The sequence below is a fragment of the Solanum lycopersicum genome, chromosome 10 (assembly GCF_036512215.1).
Source record: "Solanum lycopersicum chromosome 10, SLM_r2.1".
NCBI classification, from domain to species: Eukaryota; Viridiplantae; Streptophyta; class Magnoliopsida; order Solanales; family Solanaceae; genus Solanum; species Solanum lycopersicum.
The window spans coordinates 61319082-61342241 of record NC_090809.1 but is presented as its reverse complement, the minus strand read 5'-3'; the positions used below and the strand labels follow the sequence as shown (position 1 = coordinate 61342241).

General features: G+C 27.5%; 2 protein-coding genes across 2 annotated transcripts; both read right to left on the bottom strand.

Annotated features, from left to right (window-relative positions):
- Positions 1 to 2174: 2174 nt before the first annotated feature.
- Positions 2175 to 3078, bottom strand: LOC101250353 (uncharacterized). The gene has a single exon (XM_004249280.5). It carries the CDS (start codon positions 2838 to 2840, stop codon positions 2388 to 2390), a length of 453 nt encoding a protein of 150 aa, XP_004249328.1. The 5' UTR covers positions 2841 to 3078; the 3' UTR covers positions 2175 to 2387.
- A 9044-nt stretch (positions 3079 to 12122) lies between these two features.
- LOC101250065 (WAT1-related protein At5g07050-like) lies at positions 12123 to 14143 on the bottom strand. Its single transcript, XM_004249279.5, has 7 exons — positions 13850 to 14143; positions 13664 to 13726; positions 13462 to 13578; positions 13144 to 13387; positions 12879 to 13037; positions 12650 to 12801; positions 12123 to 12556 (listed from the first exon to the last, which is right to left on the bottom strand). Exons 1-7 carry the CDS (start codon positions 14059 to 14061, stop codon positions 12322 to 12324), a joined length of 1182 nt encoding a protein of 393 aa, XP_004249327.1. The 5' UTR covers positions 14062 to 14143; the 3' UTR covers positions 12123 to 12321.
- Between the last annotated feature and the right edge of the window lie 9017 nt (positions 14144 to 23160).

Sequence of the window (23160 nt, the reverse complement as noted above, 5' to 3'; positions counted from 1 at the left end):
ACATAAAATAAATAAATATATTCAAAAAATATTAGACAAATAAAATTAAACGGAAGGAAAAATATCGTAATTTCAATAAAAGTGGGAAAAGACTGAAACGTACACATAAATCGCTTCGTTTAATGCGTTTTATGCCTTTCTTAACAAAAGGGGTAATTTCATCAATAAAAACCAAGACACTGAAACTTACTCATAAATCACAATTGTTGAATGCGTATTATGCCTTTCTTTCTCAAGTCAATTAATGTTAAGCATCAAATAAAAAAATAATTATCTTCCTCGATATGATAAAATTAATAAATATATTCAATAAAATATTGGACAAATAAAATCAAACGAAAGGGATATTATCGTAATTTCGACAATAAATAAGAAAAACTGCGACCTACTCAACAGAAGGAGTGACAACGTAATTTCATTAATAAATGAGAAGACATAAAAACTTACTCATAAATCATATTATTTGAATGCCTTTTATATTTTTCTTTCTCTGCTCAATTAATTTTGAGTATAAAATAAAAAAAAAGTTTATAATTCTCGAAATGAAAAAAAATATATATATTAAAAAAATATTACATAAATAAAATTAAACGAAAGGGATAATATCGTATCGAAAGTGTCACTCCTATTTTATTTTAGTACTTTGTCCCTTTTTCTTTTAATGTCTAGATTTGGTGTATCAATATTTTTGGTTTTGTAGGGGACAAAACTCTATGATTTAGATATATTATATCCACAAATTTGAAATACTTTGCTCCATCTTCAATTGAATGGCATGTAATGTGACGAATCTTTTTTTTTTTTGTCATGTAAAATCATAACAAATTGAAAAGAACTTTACATTATAAGGAAATAAATAAATAAAGGGATGGAGCGAAAAGAAAATAGTTTTTTTATTATCTCGTAGAAATATAAAGTAAAATTACATGCAATAAATTAATAATAAAATCTTAGTACACAGAATTATATTTTTTTTGAATTTCGTTGTATGTATATGCATGTGAAGATATTGATTGTGTATGTGCTTAGCTGTTAGATTTCTACATTATAAGTGTAAAAATTCATTTGAATATTTACACCAAACTAATGAATATTCTTTTATTCAAACATTCATAATTTAATCATAGTTAAATTATGTTTATTTACACCTCAAACCTTAACCTCACTAATTATCAATCAAAATACTTTTAGAATAATATTTTAAAATACTTATCAAATATTAAATAATAAATAAAAAATAACTTATTTTTGTGGTGCACACGTGTAGCTTTTTTTATGGTCTATGCAATATCGATCAATACTTTCACTATACATGACAAGGAAACAACTCGCACGTGCAATTAAATTGCTGCATAAGAAAAGGAATTAATTATTTATTTAAGTCGTTTTTTTTTGTGAAAATTTTCATTGAAAAGGAAATGCCAATTATTACACCATTTTTTTAAGACCCATCTTTTTTGAATTATTTCATAGGATTTAGTCAACAATTTAGATAAATCATTTTGATTTTTGAGATATTCATACTACTCTTTTTGATGACTAGGTGAGAAACAACAATATACTTTAATAGCTTAACGTGATATATTAGAATCTTCAAATATTTTCAAAAAAGTTATTATGTATCTGACTACGATATAATAAAGCATCATTTTAGTGTATAAATTGTGAATTTTAGTGTATTGGTTTATTTATCTTTATGGAATTAGAAACTCGTTCTATTCATAAATGTGGTATATTAGAATTCAAAAACATTATCACGAAAGCTATTATGTATATGTCTATGATACGGTAAAGCACCACATTAGTGTACCAATTAGTAAATTTTTATATATCAGCTCGGTTGTCTTCGCGAAATCACAAATTTATTCGATCTGAAAATGTGATATTAGAATCCTCAAACATCACCACGAAAGCTATGACGTGTCTGACTACGTTAAAATAAAACACTACTTTAGTGTATCAATTATAAATTTCAACGTGTCAGCTTAATTATCCTTGTAAAACTATAAACTCGTTTGATTCTTGAATGCAATATATTAAAATCATCATACATCACTACAAAAGCTTGCAAACTTCAAACATATAATTACATGATCATACTTAAAATGAAATTAATTCCCAATAAAATTTAGAGAAAATAATTTGTATATTATTATTAAGCACAATAAAAAGCATTTAGAAACATAAACTCATTATTATTATTATTATTGATGATGCAAAAAAATACAACAAAAAAACTCTTTGTTTTCAGTGTTTTACAAATATAGCCACATTTAGTGCTCCCCCTCCCCTACCAATTCCAGTCGCCGGCGGGGGTGTTCCGATAAGAAGCTCCGTCCGATGGAGATGGTAATTCTGTAAATTCGCTCTGTAATTTCCGATCTACGTCAATCTACAGTTTTGATTCCATCAACTGAACTCAATAAACCCAGAGAATTCTTCTCCACAACAACATCGGGTTTTTCTTCTTCATCTTCATCTTCTACTTCGAGTACAGTTTCTTCAGATTTCGGATCTTTGGTAGAACCGGGTTTTACCCGATTAAACGATCCGAATTTGGGGGTAACTTCAGGAGTTGAACAACCGGAGAATTTCGAGTCGAACGAGAAGGAAAATCCAAAATTAGAACCTGAATTGACGGAATCGAATTTATCTAAAGCACTTGGACAGTTTTTTCTTCTCTTCGCCTGACGTATGATATCTGGATCTTCTATCTCCGGCTTCTCTTCCCAACTTTCTGCGGTAGTCGGAGGTGACGGATCATCGCCGGAATTCGAATTTGACGGCGCCGGATCTGAGCAGTTTTCCGCCGGAGCTTGATCGGATTTTGCCTTCTCCATTTTGGCAGTTAGGGATTAGAGAGAGTTGAGCTCGGGTTTGTGGGATCGGAGTGGAGTGTGTGGACTTAACTTTTGCTTTTTATATTAAAGTCCTTTTTCTTACGCATCGATCGTGGTCGAGTAATAAATATTTTTTTTCAATTACACGTATCATATTTGATTTTCGAGCGTGAAATTGTTATTACGTGTCAATGTAAATTTTTTCGATATAAATTTATATGCAAAGTGAAAAATTAAAAAGTAATACTAAGGTTTATAATAAGATAGATAGGTTGATTGTTTTTTTAATGATGAGTCAGAAGTTGAGTTCAATTCATTAATTAGAGAAATTATTTGTCTTGATCAATTTTCTTGAAAAATATTTTTCACATTTTCAAATATTTAGAAACATATTCTTATCATAATAAAAAATTAAAATCAAAGACTTTTTCTAATCCTTAGCTAAATGTTAGAAGAATGTCTAACTAATATAATTAAAATTGAAGTGTTAAATGTTAATAACAATATATTAATAATAATTTCCTAACCAAAATTTTGTTATAATATAGTTGAGAGGTTTTGTATTCAATTATATGCTTTATCATATATTATATATTTGTAATAACTTATTATAAAAATAAAATCTTTCATTTTGGTGTTCGACTAATAAACTCGTTCTATTTATAAACTCAATATATGCTCAAATTTCAACATGAATGGTGTCATGTGTGTTTGTTCTGTTCGTAAACGTAGTATATTAGCATCCTCAAACATCACAATGGATGACATTACGTATTGCTCATTCTATGCGTGAACGTGATATATTAAAATTCGCAAACATCATCACAAAAATTATCACGATACGATGAAATACTTTAATGTACCAATTATGAATTTTGATATGTCAGCTTAGTTATTTTCGTAAAATCACGCAATATAATTTGCATATAATAACACCATCATACTTTAAAGTATATTACAAACATAAAAATGTAATTTGATTCTCCATAAAATTTAGAGGAAAAAAGATTAGTATATAATTTATACACGAATGTAAAGCACAATGAAACATAAAATTCATTTATTACGATTATTATTATTGATGCAAAAAAGTACAACAAAAAATCCTAATATTTGTAAATTATAAATTTAGTCGTTTCAAAATCAATTTGAATACACGAACATGAATTTTTAAATATTTATAAACATATGCATTAAAATTTGGTTTATCGAAGCTAAGCTTGAGATACTAAATTCAAAGTTAGATTTTTCAAAAGTCACATAGTAGACAATTTCGAAATGAAAAGTGTCATATTTTTCGTTATACTCTCATAAATAAGTCATATTTGGAACGTTTATTTAGATCGTCGAACCGAGCTGACCCATGGATCATTTGGGTTCGACCCAGTATATTGGACTTGCAATTCGGGCCAAATTTAATGGGCTAACGAACGTCAAATGTAAGAATGATCCAATGGCCCATTGATTTTGGGCTTTGAAAGGCCCATTACAGGATAAGCATTACATAAAGCTCTTCATTTCCTTTTTCTTCTACTCAACAGACATTTCTCCGATACATCACTTTACGTGATATATTAGGACGTACACAACGTATCGGTATGTTATTTATGTAATGTATCAATCGAATACATCTACGCGACAATATCGGTTGGATACATTACTTCACGTAATGTATAATGACATTGAGAGATGTATGTATCAAGACGTTGAAGGATGTATCCGAAACTGAGATGTGATGTATTGGATCATTTTGGAATGTATCCGAGTTTCACCAAAATTTAGGAGGTTTTTGTAATTTGAAAAGAGTAGGAATAAGATGTAATTAGATCTTACACTATGAAATTGATGTAAAATAATCTTAGACTTTTCGATATAAAATTGCACATAATAGCCACTTTCCAAATAGATGTTTGAAAATGGTTCGTGTCGAAATATTTACTTAAAAAATAGCCATTGTTTGATTCGTAAACACTATAATACCATCGTATATTTCAAATTTAAATAACTGAAAAATCTATAATAATGTATCATGATAGTGCAGTGTTTTACGAATTTTAACAATAAACTTTTTCTCAATAATTTTTGAACATGTGACACTAATAATCCTCAATTACAACTTCGAAAACTCTTTATTTTCTAGTAAATAAATTATAAACAAAATCAAAACAACCCCCCAATAATTCAAGAAAATAGTATAAAATAGAAAGTGGAATATGTGATTGGATATATCACTCTCTTGTAATGTCTAATGTTGCATTTCATTTTGGCTTTATTGCAAATCCAACACATTTTAGCATAAAAGTTAGAGACAAAGCACCCCCCCCCCCAACCACCCCCAAAATCATATATATAACTCAAAAAATACCACGAATATAATAATTTATCAAATTTAAATTCTGAATCATGCTCAAATTTTAAATTTTCATTAAAACCAATTACTCACATTATTTTCAATTTCAAATAACACAAAAATTAAAACTGAATTCATATAATAATACAAAGATGAAAATCGCTATTTCTCATATTAATATGATGTAATTTTGTCTCCAAAAGGACTCAATATGTTTTGTCAATTCTTATCCATAGAAAAACATTATCAAATGGTTGCAACTGTTATTTAATGATGTATGAAACTTTACTATACTTCAACATTAATCATTACAAACACTTGATCAAATTATATTTGCTTGATTTTTTTTCAAATAATTAATGATAATGTTTTAGTTGACATCATCATAGAAATATTATTAAAATTATTGTATTATGAAAATGGAGTTACCTTTTTTTTGCTGATGTAATATCCTCTCTTTTTCTTATGTCTTTTTATTGGGACATTTGTATTTATGTAAGTTGATATTTTAGCCTACTTTAATCATTGAGTATATTTTCTTCTCAAAATATACTTGCTTCAATTTTTAATTATATTTTTTTAATTTCACTTTTTTTCTTTTATATATGTGACTCAATACCTATGTATCTATTGAAAAAATAAATAAATTCGGATACTATATAGCATGAGAATGAATAACGTATTGAATTTCCAAACTAAATAAATAAGTAAGTTCGATTCAAACGAGTAGGTGAAACGTGTGTAATACGATAGCGAATTTGACTCGTGATTGATCAAATCGATCTTTTGTGCTAACTTGGCGGCCTAAAACAAACTAGATTGAAGGCAAATAGAAACAAAGACGAAGCTAGGCAGGGGTAAGGAGATTCGTCAACAAAAATTAACAGTGCATATCAGGTTAAAATTTATTTTCTATGTATATATAAGTATTGAAATTTTAACTTTTTCTTGCATTTTTTTTTAATTTTTAAATTTCTTAATTAAAATTCTGACTCCTCGCTAAATAGACTATTGAATATTGATGGCAAAGTTATGTGGAGAATCGAAATTGCATAATCATATCATATGATTATGTGCCCACTAATTAAATCTTTAGTAGTGCCTTCCATGCAGATTAACCATATAGTATAATCATATATTATTAATTATGGAAATTAATTAATAAAGTGGAGTTGTATGCTCTAGGCCTTATCCAGTTAAATTTGTCCTTTTGTCTCCAATAAATTTTTTAGAAAATTCAAGTGGATATCTTTATTACTAGTTGCCCATTTAATAGTTTCTTTTTCTTTTGTGTGTTAAATAAATTATTTTATTGGGATATAAGATCAAATAATATCCACCACAAAACCCTATCCATTTTTCAGTTTGTATAAATATAGGAAAAACAAATTCAGGTGGTTCTATCTTAATTAGTGTCTGTCTAAGTGGTACACTTTGGGATTTCGAAAAATTTAGGTATACACCGAATAAAATGTGTCAAATATTTAAAATAATAAAATATTTATATATCTTTTTTTTATCCCGAATTTGAAATTATCCTTTAAATAATTTTAAAAAATATAAGTTATATACACTGTTAATATAAATAATTTTTTACATTATCGGGATTTAGGGCACTAAAATGATATCAACAAGAAAGCTCTCTCAAAACCCAAAATATTAAACCCTAAACCAAAAATCATTAGATAATATGAAATTCTTTACACCGACCGACGATATATATAACTTTTTTTTAAAAAAGAAAAAGTTAATTTCTTAATATGTTTCATGGGCCAAAATATTGGAAAGTAAATTATATATTACTATGTTTTGTCTAGTACACTTGCAAGTACTGTGTTTTGCACTTATCAGCTTCATCTACTTATTTCCAGGGTAAATTTTATAACAACATTTTATTGAATAATCCAAATACTAATCATTTTTATATGTAAAAAAATTAAACTTTTTACAAGCAACTAGTAGCCAAATACCAATTAATATAAGAAAAGTTTCTAAATAAAGCTCAAAATGTCAAGAAATAATGGCAACCCTTTTGCAACATATATAACCTTTGTATTTGTTTATTATTAATATAATTATTATAACAAATAGAGTAAAGTGTAATGATTGAAAGATATGGATGACTTCATTAAGAGATCTTTTGTTAGTGGATTAATTAATAATTGCAACATATATACATCAAGTTGAATAAATATACAAATCTCTAAGTAGTGTTGTGAATTTTGATGACAAATCCTTCAACTTGGAAATAGACAGAAAATGACAATGTAATCATTGAGCAATCAAGTTTTGAGTGGATAAATACATAAAATTGTTAGAAAAAATAAGTGATATGATTTGTTTTTTATCAGAGTTTACGCGATTTTTTAAAAGAGATTTCATATTAATAAAAATATTCATCATCATATCTTAATTGATATATACGTTTTTCGACCATCAACGAGGGAATAGACTTGTGCACACAATAATATCCAATGAAGTTTCATATGAATATAATTCATCAACTTTTCAGTTTATTCGAAGATTAGTGTATCTCGATCTCACATCAATGAAATATTTATAATTATTAAAACATACTCATCTCTTTGTTATGTATGTGTTTCCAAATGGGAAATAGACTTTCGCTTCTTCATACTCATTTCGTCAAATTATTTATTTTTATTTATATCATTTGTTAGATTAAAACAACTCTAAAATACTTTTAAAATTAATTTGAATTTGATATATAGTTTCTAATGTGAATATATTGATATGTGATTTTTCATGAATGCATTAATATGTTTGGGATATATTCTATGATCCATTTTTTTTTATCAGCCACATGCATTTTTCTATATTCCTTTACAAGTGATGTTTCATAGAATATTATGTTTTCAAGTTTGGAAGAAAATTCAATTATATGACATGAGAAATATACTCTATAAAATAATATATATATATATATATATATATATATATATATATATATATATATATATATATTTAATAACATGTGTAATTAAATGGATAAGCCTATTTTCTTTAAGATTCCTTTTTTTTCCTCATCATTTTATGTATTTATTTAGGGATTAGATTCTATGCTAAGTGTGGTGAATTAAATTTTGATGAACTCATCCAAAATAAAATGAGCCATTCACATTAGAATTAATGAGAGATACTCTGATTTCGCCTTTACTAAAAAAAAATTTAATATGAGATATTCTGATTCCGTCCCTATTAAAAAAGTTATTGAATTTTGAATGATATATTAATCACCATCGATAATATTTTTATCAACGTTCTTAACATGTGTCAAGCTTTAACAATTCCTTTGATTCTCTAACACAATTCATGACATAAGTTGTAATGACCCGTTTGGTCGTTTTGAGCAGTAGGGTTTATTCTGATAATAACTGTCTGGGTCGACGGATCCCACGACGGACCGTCGAGGGGGTCTCGTTCCAAAACACTTAGATTCTGGAAATTTGGGTACTGAGAACAACTCTCTGAACTTCGCGACGACATGGCAGGACGGACCGTCCTAGGCACGACGGACCGTCACAGAGTCTTAAATAAAATTGACTCTCTGAACTTTGTGACGGAAGCAGCAGGACGGACCGTCGCAGGCACGACGGGCCGTCACAGGCTGCGTAACCCTGACTGGGTCAGATTTCTGTAAATGTTTTAAGGGGCGTTTTGGACTATTCCTGCTTATAATTATAAAGTTAGTGGTTGAATGTTAATAATTCAATTACTTGGAGATTAAAGGAGATAACCTTGAATTAATTAGTGGATTATTTTGGTCACCTTTTTTACTTAATTATATGGTAATTAGAGTAAAAGAAAAAGAGTTTGAATAAGGAAAAATCAGAAAAAGAGAAAGAGAGGGAGAACGATCGAGAGAAGAGAGAAACGAAGAGGAAAGCAAAGGTTTTGGGGGATAGCTTGCTTGATCGCGAATTCTTCGGTGGAGGTAGGTTATGGTTTTTATGCTATTTCATAGTAAACTCCTAATAGCGAATGATATGTGTTGGGTAGTATTGTAAAGTCTTCTATATGCTTAATTGTGTGCTTGTATGATTGTGATTATGTATTGTGATAAATTAAGCATGATGAGGCTGTTGAATCTTAAACCTTAAAAACCTCTTTGTTAATGATGATGCCTTGGTATAAAAGAAGGCTTGATCAACTAAAAGAATGAGGTTAGGGGATCGGGTGTCACGAACCGACACGTAGTATTAATGGATCGGGTGTCACGAACCGACACGTAGTATTAATGGATCGGGTGTCACGAACCGACACATAGTATTAATGGATCGGGTGTCACGAACCGACACGTAGTATTAATGGATCGGGTGTCACGAACCGACACATAGTATTAATGGATCGGGTGTCACGAACCGACACGTAGTATTAATGGATCGGGTGTCACGAACCGAAACGTAGTATTAGGGGATCGAAGTGTCACGTTCCGAGACCAGGATAGTAAAAAGAATGAATCTTGAATGATGATAATATACTCAATTTAATGAATCCATTTTCCAAATGAGTATGGTGTGAAGGCTTGTGTCCTCATGGGTGTACTTGGCGTTATTATGTACTTGTTGTTGCTACCTGTTGAGTATTGTAGTTGATTTTATGATATTATCTGATATATATTGCTTTCTATTTTGAGTTGGCCGATGATATCTACTCAGTACTCGTGTTTTGTACTGACCCCCTACTTGTATGTTTTCTTTTTGTTAATTGTGGAGTGCAGCAAACGTACCGTCGTCTTCAACTCAACCGCAACTCTAGCCAGTCTTCATCACGTCAGATTTCAGGGTGAGCTATTGTTTCTAGCTTGGACTGGATCTTCTTCTTCACGTCTTGATGCCTTGAAGTTTTGGCATGGACTATCTGTTTAGTTATTTTAGCTTCTTAGATACTCTTAGACTTAGTAATTTGAGGATAGATGTTCTTGTGATGATGACTTCCAGATTTTGGGGATAATGATAAGTTTTGAGTTTTAGAAATTAATTATTGATTTCGTTAATGAATTTTAAGTCTTCCGCCTTATTTTTCTGTTTATTATGTTTGAAATGTTGGGGTTTAGATTGATTGGTTCGCTCACATAGTAGGATAAGTGTGGGTGCCACTCGCGGCTCATTTTGGGTCGTGACATAAGTAAATGTACCATTTTGATTGTAATGTAAAAGGAAGATATATATGTTGGCATAAAATATATAGAGATTCTTTCATTATGAAAATTCTAGCATTTGTTTCCATTTAATTTTAAATTAGAAATTAATTATCATGAGACATTAACTTTTTAAAAATTCTTAATCAGATTAAGATGAATCATGGGAAAAGAATCCAGTAAAGAAGCAAATTATTCTGTGAATATTCACACATTGTGTACATGTATAGTTTTTGCCAACCGGTATTCGGTATCTTCGTTGATGTCCGATTAAATATGGATTCACATTGAAAAATTCACTTTGAAGATATATAAATCATGAGTAAATCCTTCTTCCTCTTCCAATAACATTTTGATTAATTTTCTTCAAATATCACTTGATGTTTGATATTTGTACCGAGATTTGTTTAAGTATGAAATTGTATCAAGAAGTCTCTTATCGAAAGGTAAACCATTCCTTAACAAGAACGACTCGATACATAGCAATGCTTGAACCCAAGATCTCGAATTAAAAATGAAGGATCTACTAATCATGTCCCCGTTTGATTTACACCAATTGAGTCCACAAAACAAATTGAAGTTTAATATTTATATTAAAGCTTGATTAAATCTGAATTTACGTCAAATTTTTTATCATTGGAGTAAAGTGCTTTTTAGCAAACAAAGACAACTTTATAGTTGGTATTCGAACCCTAGCGACGAGACCTATGATTAAGGTGAGATAATACTAATCACTTAATACTCTAATAAAATTTAAATTTATGACATGCGCCTAAATTACACATTTCGAACTGTGCTATTAATTACTACTAGACCATCTTTATTTCAATAATTTTTTTGTTGGTTCAGATAATTTAAATGCATAAACAATCATATTAAGGTTTTCTAAGAAAAAAGAAATTATTACTTCCTCCGTCTGGTATTATATGTCGTAGTTTTCATTTTTAGAGTTAAAATTATAAAAATTTTGATTAATATTTTAAGATGTATTTTATCATCATATTAATATGTAAAAAATTGATATTTATAGTACTTTTCATATAATTAAAATATCTAATTCTTTTGTTTAAAATATCATATTAATGTGATCCAATTTACCTTTAAAAAATTGATTCAAATTAACTTTTGATAAACACAATATAACAAATAATTCTGGACGAAGGAAATATTATTATATAGTATTAAATGGTCGACATAATATTATAAAGTCAGCCACTAGCTGAGTGGGATATGAATCAGATGTGAGTAATAAATTGGCAACACATAAATTATTTTTCACAATAAAAGAGGAACATGGCCATGTTATATTTCAACATTGTCCAACAAAAAGGTCTTCACAAATATTTTTTCGATTACGATTTATGTGACACTTTTTATTTTTTTGAGAGTTAAAATTATTTTTGTTTGATTAGAAATTTGTATATACAATCTTCAATTTTTTAAAATGAAACTTATATATTTCTAAATTGTATAAAAAGTAATATAAGTCACAATAATTAACACTTCAAATATTTGTATAAAAAATTTACATTTAAAAATAGACTTATTTTTATTTCGAAATAAAAAAAATATTACATAAATTAAAGCAAAGAGAGTATAATATAAACAATAATAACACCAACAACATACTCCATATATATAAATTATAAATAAAATCTGAGGAGGTTGATTTGTACGTTTATATCTACTTTATACTAATTAGATTAGAAGACTATTTTTAATAAACTCTCTACTAATCAAGTTAATTAATATTTCAAATGAACATGTAAAATATGCCTTAAACATATTATAATTATTAATATGCTTACCCCAAAAAGTTACATAAATCCTTTTTAATTTGCCAAGACACCTAAATATTTTTTTTATTATTAGAAACTCAAAATACCTCCACAAAAATAGAAAAAAGAACATAGAAAAAGTCAAAAATACCCTTCTTCATTTTTTTTTGGCTTTTAATTCCTAAACAAAAAAAATTAAAATTTTGATACACTAACAGCTATTTCTGGAATTGGGATTTTATTTTCATAATTTTTTTGCAATTCTATATCATTATTAATATTTTCAAGACTTATCATTTTATTATTTCCATTAATACCCTTCACTTGTTCATGAATTATTAATTCTTCAATTTCCTTTTCTTTGTACTCCTTGTATTTTCCCCATAAAACAGAATATAGCCCTGCCACTATTAGCACTGCACCAATAATTCTGAAACCAAAAGAAAAAGAAATTAGTTTAACAATAGATAAAAACAGAAAAATAAAATATAGAAATTATTTTTTAAAAAAAAATAAGAATTACCCTCCAATATATATTTTTTCATCAAGAATAAAAAATCCCATAATTGCAACAATAATCATCATTAATGGACTAAATGCTGTCACAAAAACTGGTCCTATTTTCTCCATTACAAGTCCTTGTACATAATATGCTAAACTTGATGACATAATTCCCTGTAATTATATTTAATATACAAAATTAATTAATAATTCTTTTAAGGGTAGAAAAGTTAAAAAAAAAAAAAACTTACAGCATAGGCAACAGCTAAAAAATTCATATCGAAACCGATAGTCCAAATCGAATTTTTGTGTTCCATTACAAATGTTACCGCGATCGATTGCAACGTTCCCATAAAGCAAACGAGCGCGGTCAGAGAAATTGGAGCGGTATATTTTCTCATTATTATATACTGTAACAAATCAAAATATAAAAAAAGTATCACCGTTTAGTAATAAAACAAATGAAAAAAATGAACAGAAGACTTATGAATCTTATGTTACGTAACGATTACATACCTGAAGAATAAAGAAAGAAGCCCAAGCAAAAGTTGCAAATATGAGGAGAATTGACCCTTTTACCCAATCTTTATCATAATTTTCATTAGTAATTTGAGTAACATTAGGATTTATATTATTTGACCAAATTAAATTAACAACATGGCCTTTGTATAATGTCATTAACATGGCACCACCCATAGTTACTATAGTTCCCAATACTTTTGCTTGACATCTAATTTTCTTTATGTCCACTTTCTCCATCCTAAAACAAAAAATATAATCATATTTAATAATAAAAAAATAAATTGATTCGAACGTCACGATTAAAAAAATTACCTACAAAGGACTGCCATAACAAATATCATAGCAGGTAGCATGTTACTCATAGCACATGAAAATGTTGGTGAAGTGAGTTTAAGTCCAGCATAGTAAAAATTTTGATCAATTACCGGCCTGTTTAAATTAAATTTATGTCAAATATGTGAAGAAAGAGAAAAAAAAAGATTTATAGAAATTTAAAAAAAAAAAAAAAACTTACCCTAGAAGACTTAATACAAATATTTGTAAGAACATCATTAATGTCATCTTTGGCCTGATTTTTCTATATACAAAAAAAAAATAAAATTATGATATCAGGTAATTACAAGTAAATCTCTAACATATGTGTTATTATAGGTTAAAATATACTGATAATATTTTATCGCGATCGAGTAAAAAATTTTACCTTTCAAGGATGAGAGCAAAAGGAGCAATGACTAAAGTAGCAAAGGCATTTCTATAGACAACAAGAACATAATGACTCATGCCTTTATTAAGTGAAACTTTGGTTATAATATTCATTCCTGCATAACCAAATTGTAAAGAAATCATAGCTATATAAGGTTTTGATCTTTGAAAAAAATTACAATTGCATTTTCCTTTAATATTTCCGTCCATTTTTTGAAGTGATAAAATGAAATTTAGAGGAAAAAATAATGAAGATTGGGAATTTGTGTTTTTTTTTTCTAGTGAAAAAAAGAGAATTTCACATATATTTATATACTAAAGGGCCAAAAGCTAATCAGGGGATCTATACCAACTCGCGAGCATCTTAAATTTGTCAGAATATTTCATATAGACATGATTCGACTCAAGTTTGGCTTCAATCATTGAACACCTTAATTCTTAACAAAGTGTTTCAATTAGACGGTTTCATCAATTCAAATTTTTATTTTGTGCGTATTTTGTTTCATTTATTGTATTAACTATATCAGATATGTCGCAGGATTTTAACCGATTGAGTTAATATATATAATTAAATAGAACAACATGTTCTATACAGTTAACTTAACTACTTAACAAGTGAAAGAGAGTACACACACAATTAAATTTTTTAAGTATCTAAATAAAATATTCTGACAAATTCAAAAGAAATCGATAATGTATTAAGCTATATTTATTAGTAGTAGTGAAAATATTACTTACGTAAGAATTTCATGCGTGTGAGAATCTCATACTCACATGTCAGTGTAATTTGCACAAAAATTAAATATTCTGATTTGTTTTTTCTTGTATTTTAATATAAAATAAAATTTATAGATTTATGTCACTAATTGACAGATTATTTTTGCAAATTAAATAAAATCATTGAGGTTATATATACTAATGGTGTAGTTACTCCATCAAGTCAAATCTAATTAAAGATTAATTACTCATTGCATGCTAAATTTAGTTAGAAAATTAGTTCTAAATAAGAAGGGATAAAGTATTATTAGAGTTATTATTATTATTACAACTTGCTTTTTTTAGTGCTAACGTAAAATTTAAATCTCGCCTTTAATCAAAATTTAAATCTACTTATAAGACATTTGGTACGATGCATAAAAAAGTACATTAATTTTGTTTATTATGATTAATACCTTGTTTAGTGCACTTTTTTAAATCTACAGTAACACCCTAAGAATTCAATCTTAAATCTGATCAAATATCGTCCGTCCATAAATAAAATAAAAACAAATTAAGGTATTATTATTCTGTTTATATGGTATATTATTAATCTGTTTGGTTAAATTTTAGAATTTTATTTATATATTAGGAAAAAATTATATATTTTTCTAATTGAAAAACGAAAAGAGACTTTTTTTCACAAGTACTTTTGAAACATTAACCAAGTATAAAGTATTATTTTAATATGAAAAAATGCATATGTACCTCTCAATCTATGTCGGAAATCTCAGAGACACGCTTATATTATACTAAGGTCCTATTATCCTCTAAATTTATTTGATAAAAGTATTTTATCCTTTTTCGGCCTACGTGACACTATCAATCAGGTAGTTTGAAAAAATTGTCGGCATGAGTTGGACCCAGAAGATAGTGTCACGTAAACTGAAAAGGGGTAGAAACAGTGGCGGAGCTAGAATTTGGTCTAAGGGGTGTCAAAATATAAATAAATAAAATCGTGTAGAAGTCAAAGAGTGTCAATACGTAATATAAATATACATAAAAAAATATTTTAATTCTAGCTACACAACGTAATTTTTCGCAAAGGGGTGTCGGTCGACACTCCTTCACTGCATGTGGCTCCGCCACTGGATAGAAAATTATTTATAAAATAAGTTCAGGGAACAATAAAACATTAGTATAGTATGAGTGTATCTCTGAAATTTCAATAATAAATTGATATATACCTTTTCTCTTTTAATATTAATAAAGTATTTTTTAAAAAATTAATTAATTAAATATAAACAACTATATATTCTCTTAAGTTATTTTTTTTTTTTCATAAAATAAGAACTCGTGTATAAAGTGGGGTGGATTCCAAATCGCCCAACAGACTGGAACTGATTAATTACATGATATATAATATAGTTTATGAATATAACAATTGCTAGTGGAATTATTGTTATACGTGGGATCAGAATTTCAACGTATATTTAGATACCCTTTTTAACTTTAGTTTTATTCCTCGGGAATCACACCATTGGAAAATTTGTGTGTAAAATTTTAATTGTTTGTTTGATTTTAACATGAAGAATAATTTTTAATATAGATTATTTATGGCATGGTGAACTGTTTTATTCTTAATTAGAGCTATTATATTCGAGTTTTACATGTGAAAAAGTCTTTGTTAAGAGTGTCAACTTCAGAATGAATATGTAATGCGTGTTCTAAATATTGAATATCGGGTGAAAATAAAAAATAAAAGTTGTTAAAAATCTAAGAAAATAAAAAAATGACTTTTGAATCTCGTGATCGTAAATGACCACGCCTTATGACGAAAGGGAGAGAAAAGATGGATCACCTGTAGATCTGTGATGAAATATGTAAATATAACAAAATGATCTTTCATATTATGATATTCAACATGTTATGTGAAAAGTTAAAAACAAAAAAAAGTAAAAACATAAAAAAATATTTGTTAAAAAGCAGATCCAAAATGAAAAACGGAATAAATAAGTTAAAACGAAAAGATAGAGTAGTACCACATGCAGAGATTTGCTCACCCAACATATAAAAATAGCCAAAAATATCCCAAATTAATTTAATATTCCCATTTTAATAGAACTTACTAATTCGATTAATTTGAATTACGTGGATATAAAATATTCTCTAAAGGGACTTTAGTATTACTCCAACGCTAATTTTCTAAAGACAGTTTTATTCTTATAACTTTTTAAGTCCCTTTGAACTTGAAAAAAAAGTTAAAATCGATTAATCACATACATATAACTCGATTAATTTATATAAATTGATATATTTATTAAATTCGTTTACTAAAGTACCTTTCATTAAAGAGCATGCATGTGGATCACAAAATTCCACAAAGAAAGGAGATTGATTTGAAATCTCCTCACTAATATCTTGTCTAAAATAATAGTATGTTTTTTAACTGATTATTTTATTTTATTTTAAAAAATAATAATTAATGAACATGGCCAGCCTAAAAGGAAACAAACCTGATCATAGTGTGTTTTTTTCAATAAATTAATAAACAAAGTATTGAAAAATTTTACAAATCGAACAACAATAAGTTAAAAAAAGCAACATATAAAGTGCTTGGATTATAATAGATTCGATAATATTATTTGTCATGTCCTATGTTTATATATTTGACTAAAGTTTTGTCAACTTCCATAATAATGAAATTTATACATTGTCAAAGAACAGATATCTTTTCATTTTTTTAAAATCATTTTTTTTACTGCTATTTGATATTTTTGAATAATTTAAATTTATACTACGTAAAATTCATTAAAAAAAAAACGGAAAGTGCACTTAAGCATATATAGGAGCCTCAAACTTATTTAGAGATTTTCGATTAAATTTATAATAAAAAATTAAATGAATTTAAAATTTGCAAAGAAAAGAAACCGCGCTGGTCAAAATTCAAGAAAAGATAAAGAGATTTTAAGCTCTTCTAATCAAATTGAGAGTTCGTTTTGTCAGTTGATGAATATATTCTACTCAATGAGGTATTTGCATGATACGAATCGGAGCCTTATCTTAAAAAAGTTAGAATTTTTGGATAAAATCTTTACCAAAATTTATTCATTTTTTAAAAACTTAAATTTGAAATTTTAATTAATTAATAATGAAATGATCGTAATATATTCCCTACTTTAATTTGTTCTTAATGTGTACCCTTCTTTTTTCTTTTGTCTATTTGTTTAACCTAATCTTGAAATATTAACTTTTCTGATTGGCTATAAAAGATGGGCTAAGTTGGATTTTATGCAAAATAATTAGGTTTTGTTCATGGCACGGTCAGAATTTTTATTAAGACGATGAAAATATTTATTTAAAATTAATATATCGACGATTTATATTTTTATGGATTAAATTGAATATCTGACTTAGTATAATGAATCAAATCATCGATGAGTAGATGCAAGATGCATACTTAACCAATTTCTCGAATTATGTATGTTATTTTTTTTACGTGGGTCAAATTATAGTAATCTTTTTTATATCATTACAAATTTAAATTAATCAAATTTCTAGCGATACTGAATATTAATAAGGTGAAAAAAAAAAGTAAGGTAAAAATGAGAGACTTAAATGGACATTAAAAAAAAGGTAATCTTTGTGATATTTTGGACAAACCAATTTCAGCTAATTACATGTGTTAAGATTAGGGGAATATATAGCTTTTTTGCCTTTAATAAATTTGTGATTTTCTAGTGTTTTTTCCCATGTTTTTGGATCTTGATAATTGCTGATGCAATTAATTAATTAATTAGTGGATATCCACACAGAAAAAAAAGCATTATTTATCAATTACGTAATTATCAACTTAATTAATCGTAGTCTTCTTAATTGTGATGATCACATAGGTGGACACAACTTTGATGATATATACTTTAGCCTAAGTGTTTGATGATATGATAACAATTGCTTAATTAAAGATTAAGCACTTAATTAATCCACTTGATGATATATACGTAGTGTTGGGTGTATGAACAAAATCTAAAATTGGTAGCGGAAAAGAATAAGAACCTACATATAATGTGTAGATGATATTTTAATGTTGTGAGACTTTTGAAGAAACTAAATTGCACGTGATTGGTTAAAGTGAACAATATCGTATCATGTTAAAAATATATTTTGTGTGTTTTAGCCAAATAATTGATAATAAAATTACCAATTATTCGACGAGATGAATTTATGGTGTGGGCCCGACTTGGTTTCTTTTTCCGTGTACAGACTGATTTAATACCTTTATCCGTAGTTTTGGAATTCCACACGCAGAAAAAAAGAAGTGGTGTGCTTTAGTGGTTATAAATATTTGTGACACATAACAAATCTTCAGATAAGCTCATGAGTAATTTGAAACGAAATTTGAGAAAGAAAGTTAGAATCATCTCTTTGTAAGTAACTAAAGATCTCAATAGCGTTCAAGTGAAAATAAGCATTTTAGTTTGAATTCATCAAGAGTACTATCCGATACAAATTTAAATTAATTGTGCTCAAACTAGACTGTTAAACCGCAAAAAGTGACTTAACATGTTGATGATACTTTATGAACAATTTACACTAATTAATGCCTACTAATATTCTTTGTTTAATATGGAGTACATAAATATCTTGAACTATTTTAATGACTAATTATTTGTTAATTAGACTAATTAATTATATATTAGTGAACTAGTGCTTCCATGATGGGCAAGTAGAAGGGCAACGTTAAAGTGAAAAACATCACAAAGTTTTAAATGACCAAATTGGCCTTTTTGCTTTGTCCATGAGAAATCATATTTATAATAAATTATTACCTCCTATGCATGACATATATTCCAAGAAAGTGACTTAAATTATTCAAAATCATATAAGTAGACAATATATCCGATCAAATCTTGGTATAATTTATGAATCGGAATAAATTTGATTCTAATACTATGTGAATAATTGGATCTATTTTAAGCATAATACATAACGAAAAGTTAGCTCATGATGTGAGTAATACTGATTATGAATCAAATAACATCATCAATCAATGTGAAAAATGTCATTTTCCCAACTTTCATCACACGATTTTGTTGTGAGGTGTATGGGTATACAATATACTTTGTAAGCAGCAAGCTCGAATATCCTTAATTCTAAAAAGCGCATGAGTCTAAACGGTATGTTAAATATACAATTGAAATTACATTATATAGATTTTTATTTAGGTGAGGCGACAATTGATCACAAAACTTATGAGAATATTTAGATGAATTAAAGTTAACGACCGAACATATTGTAACATTAGTATCCCTAGGTAGCACCCCTCAAATGTCGAATTTCGACTTTTACAAATTTTAATTGTCAAATTTACTATTTATAATCAATGCTGAACTTTCATATTCAAAATATTATATATGACAGTTGTTGAATCTTACATCAGACGAAAAAAAGATCATGAGTGGTTCTTTTACATAAAACTGAAAAATCATTTTCTTACAAATTAACTTTTGAAGTTGAGTTAGATCCACGTTAAATTCTTTAACAACATCACATGGACTAAAATACCCCTATGTTTGAACTTGAAAAACCCAAGTTGTGTAATGCCCATTAAGAAAGAAGCCAAAGGGAGGTAAAAAGGATGAAGTGGAACACAACAATACCACATAATATAATATGGATATCTAATCATACAAACCAAATGTTGCAACCCTAGAATAACACTATGTTAAAGGACATCATGACCTTATAATATCAAAGCCAATATTATTTAAACAAACATTGGTGGGTTTACTTTATTTTTTAGTCGACATAGTTACATGATGAAAACATTTGAGTGCACTGCAAAAGTTTCATCTTTTGACTAGGTTTCTTGTATGATGAAATCAAATGTGACAATCATGTGTTTTCTAATCGACGCAAAGTTATTTCAGATTTGAATCTTTGAAATGAAATCATCTCGATTAGGCAGATCGTACTTTATTTTTATGATGTGTAACTTCAATTTAATTATATTCTGACACGGATACTGAACACCGAATCATGAGAAGAAAACAATCACATATTTGTCATTCCTTTTCTTATTTTTGGGTATTATTTGAACTTTGATTTTGTTTGTAGGGAGGAGTTTAAAGACAAAAGGTGACCCTTTGGGTTTCCAATGTTTACATTTTTAAAGACAATTTCCAAGAGGTAGGAACACCTATATAGATCATACTTTTTTTTTTCAAAAAAAAATCTGCTACTTTTTAATAATATAATTGGTATAGATTGTTAGTTTAGGTAAATATTATGTCATCGACATATTTTAGTTATATGTCACTAGTGTTACAAGTTATTTTTCGAAGAAACAGAAATACATATAATTATCTTTTTATTAATCACTTGTATAGAATAACTTTATATACATTCAATTGAAAGTAATTTTTTTCTATGATCGATGTATAGAAGTAAAACTCTTTCTATTTTTTTTTTCTTTTCATAGTACTATGGGGTACATTGATTCACTATATAAATTTTAGCTTTCATCAACTAGCCACTAGGCATCATGCATATGGTGTCTATGGTTGCAAAAGGGCTCCAACTTGTTATGTGTTGTAATTTATTTTAATTTTTAATTTTTGTTTTTTTTCTCAAGTGAAATTGATAACAACGTTAAAAATATATCACTCTTTATTAAAGAGGAATTCATATTCAGAAAAAGTCAAACTCAAGACATATTTTAATTAAGAATAAAAGAATACTTATCACTTCACCACAATTCTTAACGATCTGTTTGGTGTTTCTACATACATTACACTTGTATTAATTGATACGTATCGTAATGGTAACTGATTTATATAGTCATAAGATGAATAATTTAGTAAAAGAAATATTTCATTAATATGTTTTTTCATAAAGTGAAGTGCAAAATGTATATGGCATAAATAAAGGGAGCAAAGAGTTTATTAAAGAATAGGAAAATGTACAAGTATCCCCTCAATATATATTCGAAATTTTAGAGACACATTTATATTATACTAAGGTTCTATTACTCCTGAACTATTTTATAAGTAATTTTCTACCCCTTTCCGGCTTACGTGGCACTAGCTTGAAAAAAAAAATTAACCAGCGTTGAGCCCACAAGATAGTATCACGTAGGCTGAAAAGGGTAGAAAATTATTAATAAAATAAGTTCAGAGGGGTAATAGGACCTTAGTATAATATAAGTGTGTCTCTAAGATATCGAATATAAATTGAGGGGGTATTTGTGCATTATATCAAGAATAGTAATCTTAATCTTTACTTTTTCAAATTGAAGAGATAAATCACTTTTAAGATCCCCAAAAAAAAAGTTTAAATTTTAAGTAATAATTGGTATTAAGCCAAATAACTTTTACATAAACATCCAAAATAATAAAAGTCGTTATCTTTCTTTTATTTGTATGTAAATTATTTTATTTATTTATTTTTACATTAATGGACAATTTGAAAACGTTTATTCTCCATACTTTGAATAAACCCTTTTGCTTTTATAAATGTTTTTTTAGGTACCGAAAGTTTGAAATATTGATATATTATTCCAAAGAAACTTTTTTTTTTTAAGATCAAAGTTGACATATACCAAGAGATGGACATTTAGTTCAATGTGCCCTATATACTTTTTCTTTATAAAGTTTTCGTTTAATTCTTTTTCTTAGTATTTAATAATTAGCGGTGAACTGAGTAAAGCCGAATCACAAGGGTTTATGATATATAATCATATATTATATATGAATTTGTTTTCACATAACTTGAGCTTGTGACCTTTTATTCATACAACAGTCGACAACAACTTACTTGTTACATCAAAGTGTCCTTCTTAATTCAACGTGCCCTATGTACTTCTTTATTAATTTTTATTTTTCGTATATCCAATAATTAGCGGAGTACTAAAAAAAGATCGGATTGTAATGATCCATTTTACATAGTATTGTCTCGCATTATCTCATAGGTGATCTTCTAATTACACGATAACAACTAAAAGAATTATTTTTTTCCTCGAAAATTCCACTTTTTAAATATATTTTTTTTCCTTTCAAAAAAACATAATGATGTGTACTTTTGAATCAATGTATTTTCTTTTATTAAATCATGCAAGAGGACTCATTGAGTGCCCAAGAGAATTAATTTTAAAAAAAAAAGAGTATTAATGAATGGCCTATAATGTGACAAAGATCATAAATTGTTTTTTTCAATAATTTGATTTTTTTTTTTTAATGTTAAAAGGTTTTCTTGAGAAGATGGGAAAATCCTTCTTTTTTAAGTACATACGTGAGCCATGCATGGTCAATTTTATATATGTCTTTTAAAACTATATTCAACTTAATAATTAATATACTTTTTTGATACTTAGACCAAAATAGTGATTTTGCTAGAAGAAGAACTTTGTTTTTATTCTAACGAGAAGAGATTTGACAAGACGGAGTTGAAATAGCATTTTTTTTCATAGCTCAAACTAGTAATTATACGTATATAATTTTATTATTGCTTTGAGGTTCTTCTTTTCTCTATCGAGGGTTTAAATTTGGATAATTTCAACCTCTCAAGGCTTTTATATGATTATTATGAAAAACTTTCTCATTATAAATAACAAGT

Coding starts and splice junctions, on each gene's coding strand:
- LOC101250065 (XM_004249279.5), bottom strand. CDS start 14,061: ATGGACGGAAATATTAAAGGAAAATGCAATTGTAATTTTTTTCAAAGA. Junction 12,802..12,878: donor TTTTAGCTGTTGCCTATGCT/GTAAGTTTTTTT, acceptor ATATAATTACAG/GGAATTATGTCATCAAGTTT. Junction 12,557..12,649: donor GAAAAAATATATATTGGAGG/GTAATTCTTATT, acceptor TTTTGGTTTCAG/AATTATTGGTGCAGTGCTAA.
- LOC101250353 (XM_004249280.5), bottom strand. CDS start 2,840: ATGGAGAAGGCAAAATCCGATCAAGCTCCGGCGGAAAACTGCTCAGAT.